A 9856-nucleotide genomic window follows, 5' to 3' on the forward strand; every position below is an offset into this window, starting at 1 on the left:
TTTTTTTTTTTTTTTTTTTTTTTTTTTTTTTTTTTTTTTTTTTTTTTTTTTTTTTTTTTTTTTTTTTTAATTTTGTTTGTAATAGCAACGAAAGAGAAATCAGCCGCGCGGCAAACTGGGAAAGTTTTTTGATCGATAAACGAACGTCCTCGGCCATATTTATTGGTGTAGATTGTAGTTTGTTGTGATGAGTTTTAAATTAAAATTATGGTGGGCGAGCGCGAGACCGAGCATGAGTCTTCTTTGTTTACATTTATGCTAGGCTTTTAGGGGCTGTTCTCTCTCAGAGGCCAGGCGGGAGAAGAAAGAGTGTAAGAAAAAGTCTGAACTTCATGTCCCTGATTTATCATCGTTTGTTTGTTGTTGTTTCAGCCAGCAATGGATGTCGATTCTGATAACTTTCATAAACCATCGGAAGATGCGGAGTGCAAGCCAATGGTGTCTGAAGATTCAAATGTATATTAAGTAACTTTAATTTCCTTAATTATATGTATTTTTTATTGTTTTTCTTTTAGATACATGGAAATTTTAGCTGTTTGGTGCATAAGAAAGTGATGAAATTATTCCAAGTTTCTTGTCTCGTCCGTTTAGGATTTTATTCCGTTAGTTATGAGATTTTAAATAAACGTTGGTGTTTATTTTCTTTGTTGTACGTGTATGTTTGGGTCCCATTTTGACCATGTTCCAATCATATGTTGAAAGCTTGTCTTGATTTGTAGTCTTTTTTTTATATTAAGAAGAAGGGTAAAGCAAAAGAGGAAATTGCTGATTCAATTAAGAACTTAAATATTGAGGAATTATAATCTTTTTTTGTCATGTTTATTCAAGAGACATGCATATCCCTTCTGTTTCGTGTATTAAAAGGTTGGATGAAATTATTTTCTAACTTTCTCATTCGGTTCACGTTTCAACTGCCTTGTTCTGTAAGTTGGAGGAAACCATTTTCTAAATTTATTGTTTGGTGCATTAATCATTTAGTTATGAGATTTTAGAAAATGTGTGGGTTTTACTTTATGTGTGGAAGTGTATGGGCCACATTTCAACTGTCTTGGTCAATAAGTTATTAAGAATTTAAGAGCTAATCTTGATTTTTATTTTTTTTCGTATGTTGATATTAAGGATAATGGTAAAGCAAAAGAAGAGCTTGCTGATTCTATTAAGAACTTAAATATTGAAGAATCATCTAGCCATGCTGGGTCTTCAGCCACGAACTTCAGTCGCAAACCAGTTATTATCATTGTCATAGGAATGGCAGGTAATTTTCAATGGAAGTTCTTGTTGCTGTTGAAGTTCAGACGCATGCTAAATCTTTTAACTTATATTATGGTGTTTAAGACCTATGGTCTATATTGATGTTTGTCACTTTCAAAAAGTAAAATAAAAAATTCCCCCTATTTCAAAAGGGATTGACTTGCACTTCTGCAAGGTACTTTTTCAAGTGTGCCTACCACGTACTGATGTTCCTTTGGTTTCCAGAAGCCCATACAGTGTGCCTGACCATTTAGGGACTGTTCTAGAATGTTTTCTAGGACCAAATTAAGGAGGTTCTACCAGGTGAGGTGGGGTTTTGTCACCCTGCCCTAGGAGCTCAGAAGATCGAGCATAGGAAATTTGAGAGAGGAAATATTTCCTCCTATCTGAATGGATGTGGAGGTTCCATCAGGAATAGGAGGCTCTTTAGTATAAGATCATGTTAAATAAATACAGTGAGCCGCTGGGAAACTTCTTAGGCTATGGAAGACCCTGGTGTTGGATATTATATTTAGTTTTGTATCTTGGTTTCCATGTTCCTAAGTTTTTCATTATCATCAGTACTGTTTTGAGGCTGGAAAGAAAGATGGAAAGAATAGAAGAAAGATAAGAGAGTTTTAGTGAGTTAAGAAGCAGAGATTTTAGAAAAGAAATTATAGAGAGTTGAAAGAGAAAATAAGGTGGTTTAAATTCAGATATACAAGTTTGTTTAGAAAATAACTTATAGAGAGTTGAAAGAGAAAATAAGAGGGAAAAGATCTAGCATGTTTGTTTATATTCAGATATACAAGTTTTTCTTTGAGGTGGATTGTCTTTGATTCTTCAAAGTTTTGTTTGTTTCTTTTTGTTCTTCTATCATTTTTAATTGTAAAGAGATTGAGTAGGGTGCTTGTTAGATAAGTTTTGTGCAACTGTAGCGGATGGATGGATTTTGGGGTTAAATTTGGGTTTATGTTTCGTATGTCTCAAATCAAGTTCATTTGGTTTTCTCGAATGAAACACTGTCAATTTTGGGTTTAATATTACATAGCCGTAATGAAATGGCTTTTTTCAGGGAGTGGGAAGACAACTTTTCTTCATCGTCTGGTTTGCCACACACATGCATCAAATATCAGGGGTTATGTAATGAATCTTGATCCTGCTGTAATGACACTGCCTTTTGGTGCAAATATCGATATAAGAGATACCGTGCGATACAAGGAAGTGATGAAACAATTCAATCTCGGGCCTAATGGAGGAATTCTGACGTCACTTAACTTGTTTGCCACCAAATTTGATGAGGTGAAATTTCGCATGTATCTCTTTCTTAAATGGTTATAGTGAGTTTGGAATGATAATTTTTTTCATCATTTGTTTTTTGATCTGTAAAAGAAGATTTTATGCTTTGCTAAGTTCATGAACTGTTCTTACAAGAAACAAGAAAGTTCAGGACTAATGCTTGTGTACCTTGAGTAGCCAATCTTTCTCATATCATGTGCGTCGAGTTCATATTAATGGCATATTTCCAATGTTATTTTATTATTTAGTATTTCTTCTATATTTATACTATACATCACACACCCTACTGTATTAACATATTAAAAGTTTCTTGTTGAACTACGTGATCTCAGGTAATTTCAGTGATCGAAAAGCGAGCAGATCAGCTTGATTATGTCCTTGTTGATACTCCTGGTCAGATTGAGATATTCACGTGGTCTGCATCTGGGGCCATCATTACTGAGGCTTTTGCTTCAACCTTTCCCACTGTAATTGCTTATGTTGTCGATACACCTCGTTCATCTAATCCAGTCACATTCATGAGCAACATGCTTTATGCCTGTTCTATCCTCTACAAGACGAGGCTACCAGTTGTGCTGGTTTTCAATAAAACCGACGTGTCAAAACACGAGTTTGCTTTGGAGGTATTTATCATGGTAACTTTGACCTTTCTTCAGTGTTTTTTAAAGAGTAGAGCTGAATCACCCAAGCGTTGACCCTTATTGGTATAAACATACCCTTCAAGGTCTGAGTTTTAGCCATGGAAATCATAGTAATTTAAAACTCTTATTGTCTATTAGGCTGTTTTAGAGTGGTGGGTAAAGTCTCCCAATGCTTATTAGTGGTGTGGTGAGTCATTTATAATCCTAATATCAATTGAAAATTTAGACCTTTGCCACCCGAGGAACGCTTCATTTTCGATAAAGATCTTCTCTCGAACCTTTGTGTATACTTATACATCTATGTAATTGTGCTGTACATTTCCCTTTTTAGATTATCAATATACTACAAAGCTCTTGAAATTTAAAAATGTTAAACAAGGAATTGTGCATGCAGTGGATGGAAGATTTTGAAGCGTTTCAAGCTGCAGTCAGTTCCGATAGTTCATACACCTCCACATTAAGTCAGAGTCTTTCACTTGTGCTGGATGAGTTCTATAAGAACTTGAAATCTGTTGGTGTGTCTGCAGTTTCTGGCTCCGGAATGGATTCTTTCTTTAAAGCAATTGAATCCAGTGCTGAGGAGTACATGGAAAACTATAAGTATGAATCTTTTCATCTATAAATCTATTAGTTAGAGACGACGATTATGCAGGTTGGAACGTTGCAACGATTTTGACACTCCTGCTACTTTTGGCTTTTTTTTTCTCAGGGCAGAGCTCGACAAGAGAATCGCCGAGAAGCAGCGATTGGAGGAAGAGCGCAGACGGGAAAACATGGAGAAGTTGAGGAGAGATATGGAGAGTTCGAAGGGACAAACTGTGGTTTTGAGCACTGGTTTGAAGGACGACAAGAGTAAAACTAAGATGGTTGATGATGAAGACGAAGAGATTGACGAAGAAAATGAAGACGATTATGATTACAATAGATCTACCGAAGAGGACGATCCTATTGATGAGGATGAAGATGAAGAGGTTGTCAGATTCTCCTTTTAGTAGTGAAACAGACATGATTGGAGACAGGAGAAGTTGAAATGAAAGTGTATACATTTTACGAAGAAACCGAGTCACCACACTCCGAACGCGAGGATTTGCCATTGTTTTTCTGCTTGGGGGCTGTTGTGATATTCCATTTTGATGTTGATCCTTGTAGGTAGAGGAGCTTTGGTTTGAAAGCTGGGTAGCCCATGTGTGTAATGTTGTTTGTACATTTGGATGATTTATGAGTCCCTATTTGTGATGTGCTCCCTCTTGTCAATTGAAGCTAGTTTTAGTTTTAAGAGTTTCAAATTCTATTTTAAATATTTGTTTGGCCTACAACTGGCGGTAGTATGGGTAATCAATAATGTGCCCATTCGTAATTTTAATCTGGGATGTCACCTTTTGGGGTATGCTGAGGGACTAGTTGAATCTAAAAATCTTCATAAGCATTTTGGATATGTAAATCCATGGTCCACTAATGCTAAAACTCATCAATCAAGTTGAAAACATTTAAGGAATGATAAACAATTACTCTAAGAGAAGATTATTTTTTCTTTGTGATAAGCGCTAACAATGCTAGATTTTTGCAAAGCTAGAGGTCCTTTTAGAATCCTTGCAAAAACGTTCACAGAGAAAGCTAACTTAACGGATTGATTCCAACTAAGAGAATCTATAAATCCTTGCAAAAACGTTCACAAAGAAACAAAGAAAGCTAACTTAACGGATTGGTTCCAACTAAGAGAATCTATAATAGTCACTCTTAGATACCAAGACAATTCAGTCCAAAATTAGCTTGATCAAATGATCAAATTTAGAATCTATGATAGTCACTCTATACAAGACAATTCACTCCAAAATTAGTTTGATCAAAACCAATTCAATGAATCGGTTTAAACATCAAACCTAAAGATACTTTCTCCTCACGGTTATTACATTATTTGTAGTTTGATTCCTTATTACATTATTTGGATAGATCAAGTTATTGGCTAAAAGAAGGTACCATCTCACAATTTGAGTAGCTCGTCCACAACAATGAGGAGCCACATGAAAGTAGTAGTTCAGCAAGCACGAGGATCATTCCCTCTCATATCATGACTCGGAATTCCATTAAAATCATTTATTATTACAATTGAGTTGAGACGAATTTGAATTTAAAAAGTGAAAAAGAATTAGGTAAGATTATTTATATTATTTAGTAATTGATTAAAACCTGAGTTGAAGAATAAATATATAAATAAAAATGGATAGAATTATAGGTAAAATGGGTAAAATGCCCACACATACACCTCTACACGAACACTCTTCTAAATATATTTTATATTATTAATTAAATTTATTATTATCCTTCCACATTGTACATTGGCCCACCGAGTTTATAAGCCATGATCGATCAACAAAAATAACAATATTTTGAAGCACGAACATGGCTCTTCTCATATCCAATATGAATAAGTAAATAAATATAAAAATTAAAAAAAAAATAGAAAATAATAAAGAAAGAAAAAAAGAAAAAAGAAAGGGAATAGTCGGAGAAAAGAGGAAAAACCCTAAAGAAAACTCTCCCTCTCCACATGGTTCCGCAGTGACCAACTAAAAGCATCCATGGCGGTCCTCTGCTTCCTCACTGTGGTTTCAGCTTCTTCAGAACATCTCTCTCTCTCCATCTCTTTTTCCTCTCTCTCCTCTCTCTGCCATTTTTCTTCTTTGTTTAGACATACGATTCGTCGAATGTGATCTCCGATGGCGTCAACGACCCTCTCCCATTCCCATTTTTCTTCTTCTGGTTAGGGCCACCGCAGGTGATCGAGAATTCGCACCCGTACGCTGTCCCGAAGCATGAGAACAATCCCGATCCCTTCTTCCGCCGCTGCTTCTTCGCCGATTTCTTCCGGTAATTTCTTGAATGCAATTTCTTCAAATCGCTGTCGTACGTTGGATGTAGCTCTGTTCTCCATCTCTCGATTTTTGTTTTTAGCCCTTCGATGCTGTCTTTCTCCGTCCAATCCTCCAGAATCGAACTCCCTACGTCGTCTGGCGCTGGATATAGCCCCTTCGCTATCGCCGCTGCCACAACTGACGGCGACGGTCCGACGTCAGAGCAGAGTGAGCCATTCGCGTTTACGATCTTCTTCGTCGTTCCGACCTCCGATCTGCTCCGAACTGACTCACGGCCGCCGACTACCGAGCTCGCGTTGCACACCGATCCCGCAGGTTTTGCAACGAACGCGTCAGGATCGTATCGGTCGCTCTGCGATCGCTTCATGACGATCGTGTATCCGTTCTTCATGAGACTCTGTTTCTGTGCTTTGATCTCTGTCAAGTCCCAATCGTAATCGACCGCCGATGAACTAAGATCGCTCTCCAACGGCATACTCCGCTTCGCACTGTCCAACAGCGTCACGCCAACATTCACAGTACCCTTGGGACGGCCGGACGGGCGGCGAACCTGTTCATAAATCAATCATTTATAATTTTTACCAAATTACATTACATTTTAGAGATGATTCTGATAGAACCACCTGTTAATAAATCAAGCATTTAGAATTTCCACCAAATTACATTAGATTTTAGAGATGATTTCGATCGAACCTGAAGCGTGAGGAATCTCATATTAGAACTAGGCGAGGATTGAGGTATAAGATTTCTGACGAGCTCTGTAACAGTTCCAACAAGAATATCGCGAAGCAAAGCAGAGGAGTAGATCTCGATGGTAACGGTGGCGTTGAGATCTTCAAGCAAATCGTCATTAACTTTAAACACGAATTTCTCATTCCATGTCGGATTTGTGAGACCAACTTGATCGACTCGCGTCGTGAGCTTTCGATCTGGATCAATCCAGGCAACGGCGAAGGTCCGCATGGTTTTGGAGACGGAAGAGAGGTCTTTGGCAGACAGTAAGCTTAGCTCAAGAATTCTGAAAGGTCGACGCGCCATGATGGCGATGGCGGTGGCTCGCAAGAGGAAGAGTAGGGAGGAGGGCAGGGGCGTGAGAGGAGGAGGGGGAGGGGGAGGAGAAGGAGGTGGAGGTGGAGGTGGAGGTGGTGGAGGAGGTGGTAGTAGTGGTTGTGGTGGTGGTGGAGGAGGTGGTAGTAGTGGTTGTGGTGGTGGGCCCAACCTACTAGAGAGAAAGATGGGAAGGAGAGGGTTTTAATGAAGGAGAGGAGAGAGTCTTGGGGGTGTGAGATGAGATTTCAGCGATGCTTGTATGGCTGTAGTAAAACTGAAATGTAACAGAATTTTTTTCTGTTTTTTCTGTTTTTTTTTTTTTTTTAACAAACGCTATTTTCTTGGCTTTGGGTTTTACGCATTCCCCTTTTTGCCCCTCTAAAACACTCATATATTCAAGAAAAAAAAAAAAACCCAAAAATTTAATTCAACCCGTTGGGTTGGGTTAGATTTTTTTTTTTATTATTTTTTTATTTAGGTTGGATTACAATTTGTAAAATTGAGAATTTATATTTTTTGTCGGGTCAACCGACCAACTCAACCAATTCGAAAATAGAGTTACATTAATTATATTTAATGCTCGTAACGATGTTAGTGATGTACTCTAAGTTGTTAAATTTGGTATTTGAATTGAATAAGATTTTAATTATTAATATAGCACTTTAGATAAGTATTATTTTTTTTAATAATTTTAAAAAAACAAGCCAACAACTCAAGTTAATTGGGTTAGGTGGAGCCAGTGTGTTATTTGAGTCACCAATCTAACCAATTGAAAATTTAGGATTGGCTTAAACAAATTTAGGGTTGGTTCAAAAGATTTTTCTAGTCCACGGTAAACTCCTATGCATCTATGAAAAAAAAAACTGGTTTGGTTATATTGTTATACAATTAGATAAGAAATGGGTTTGATTTAATTTTGTTTTATTTAAGATATTAAATTTCTTAGGATGATATTTTCTAATTTTTATGCCTTTGATATTAGAGTGAATCCAAAAAATATATAAAGAAATAACAAAACGTCATAGAAAAATATTATTTATTAGTTTGATTTTGGATAAATTAATTAAAAAATAGGTTTAAATTTTATATTTTGTCTCAAAAATATTCTCGAACTTTTAAACTTTTAATAATACTCTTAAAACTTTAAAAAAAATTAAAAAAAAGTTTGAGAAATCATTAATACTTTTTTCATAAATATTTTGAAGTTTGACAAGTGTTTCAAAAATACCTTTCAATTTTAAAAAATCGAATTAATGCTCTTCACTCAAACTTTTTTTTAAATACTCTTATAAAATTTTAAAAATAATATTAACATCTATTTTTATTAAAAAAGTTTAAAATTTTTTTATTGTCAATGTATAGATGAAAACAATCACGTGAGAATTCATAGATTCTCTTTAAACATTTTAATATTATTTTTTAAAGTTGAAACGCGGTACAACAATGAAGATATTTTTTAAATTTTTAAAAAAGTTTAAAGATGTTTTTGAAAATTTTTAAATAGTTTTTTTATAAATTTAAAGTATTAATGAATTTTTAAAAATTTAAAAGAAAAATTTGAAATATTTTTAAATGTTTAAGGATATTTTTGTAACTTTAATAACATTTTCCATAAAAAGAAACTGGTATATTTTAAATTTTGATATTTTTTTAGATTTTCAAAAATATAAGAATATTTTAGAGATGCTAAACATATTTTTAGCAACCAATAATTTTATTATTTTCTTTTTCATAAATATCATATTAATTGTTCAACCATTCTATTAATAACAACATATAAAACCTTTTAATTTAATATTCAAAAGGTTTCATATTTTAACGTGAAAATGTTGTTTTTTTGTTAGGTTCCATTTAAGTAACGACATATCAACCAACATGTGCTTCGGACATGTAAGCATTTATCAACCAACTTTTGACCTTACTAAAAACATGACCAACCAACATGGTCTCAAAAACTAGAACTCTTTTTAACTAAACTATGACTAGTAACTAAAATGAGGGATAACTGGCCAATGCCCGTAGTTGTACAATTAACCTATATCATTGACAGAAAAATGCCACAATTTCATTTAGAATTACCTTGTCGTTCAAACAAACAAGAAATATCACAAATCAACTTTTCTTACTAAAATGAATCAACTAGTCTATAACTAAAACGATGTACCAATTGATTGAACTGTGATCAAGCTTCTTTTGTGTTCAATGTAGCATGCGATCATGTGTGTTCCTTTCGACCGTTGTTTTGTGCACAATTCATCTCCAACATTTGCAACGACAACTCCCTTTGATAACCTAACTTGAGAATGGCATAGGGCACGACAACGACAAAAAAAAGTGTATACATTTAAAGCCTAAACCCATGCCAATTGAAAATAGAAGGAAAAAAAATTTTAGCCACTCAAACATATCAACTTTGTTGGAAGATTTTATTGTTTTTTTTTTTCATTTTGTAATGGTCAAATGGTCAAAATTAACTTCGTCTTCGAGATTAAAAAGGATCAATCCTAGCCACAAACATATTTTGTTGGGAGATTATAAATACTCACAATATGTTAGGTAAAAATCAGATTGGTGAATGAATGAAATTGAGATCTTGAATTGAGACATTTTCCTTAGAAATTCAAGCTTCAATTTTACCATTTCTAAGTTTCAAGCAATTCTTGTGGTAAAATTGCATCCGAGCCATTCAATCAAGTCTTGATCAAGTTCGATTGTGAGGGTAACTTAATTTAGAACAAGGTTCCAAATCTTGCTTCTAAATCT

At 34.9% G+C, this 9856-nt stretch overlaps 2 protein-coding genes across 2 annotated transcripts in view; one reads left to right on the plus strand and one right to left on the minus strand.

Annotated features, from left to right (window-relative positions):
• The window catches only part of LOC111436225 (GPN-loop GTPase 1-like), a 5965-nt gene extending 1452 nt beyond the window's left edge, over positions 1-4513 (plus strand). The window contains exons 2-7 of the mRNA XM_023073958.1: positions 373-456; positions 1120-1255; positions 2306-2532; positions 2862-3152; positions 3565-3770; positions 3880-4513. Of these exons, the coding sequence (XP_022929726.1) occupies positions 379-456; positions 1120-1255; positions 2306-2532; positions 2862-3152; positions 3565-3770; positions 3880-4162 (1221 nt within the window). The 5' untranslated portion in view covers positions 373-378 and the 3' untranslated portion in view covers positions 4163-4513. The remainder of the gene's footprint in view (positions 1-372; positions 457-1119; positions 1256-2305; positions 2533-2861; positions 3153-3564; positions 3771-3879) is intronic.
• A 961-nt stretch (positions 4514-5474) lies between these two features.
• On the minus strand, positions 5475-7435 carry LOC111436123. The gene is made up of 2 exons (XM_023073812.1): positions 6737-7435; positions 5475-6593 (listed from the first exon to the last, which is right to left on the minus strand). The coding sequence occupies exons 1-2, from the start codon at positions 7079-7081 to the stop codon at positions 5856-5858; spliced, it is 1083 nt and encodes a 360-aa protein (XP_022929580.1). The 5' UTR covers positions 7082-7435; the 3' UTR covers positions 5475-5855.
• Positions 7436-9856: the final 2421 nt, after the last annotated feature.

This window comes from Cucurbita moschata, unplaced genomic scaffold, assembly GCF_002738365.1.
Source record: "Cucurbita moschata cultivar Rifu unplaced genomic scaffold, Cmos_1.0 Cmo_Scf00052, whole genome shotgun sequence".
Lineage (NCBI taxonomy): Eukaryota > Viridiplantae > Streptophyta > Magnoliopsida > Cucurbitales > Cucurbitaceae > Cucurbita > Cucurbita moschata.

Bases quoted from the DNA above. Each gene is read 5' to 3' on its own strand.
- LOC111436123 (XM_023073812.1), bottom strand. From the start codon at position 7,081: ATGGCGCGTCGACCTTTCAGAATTCTTGAGCTAAGCTTACTGTCTGCC. The intron at 6,594-6,736 runs GTTCGATCGAAA...ATTTATGAACAG, and splicing joins TGAGATTCCTCACGCTTCAG to GTTCGCCGCCCGTCCGGCCG.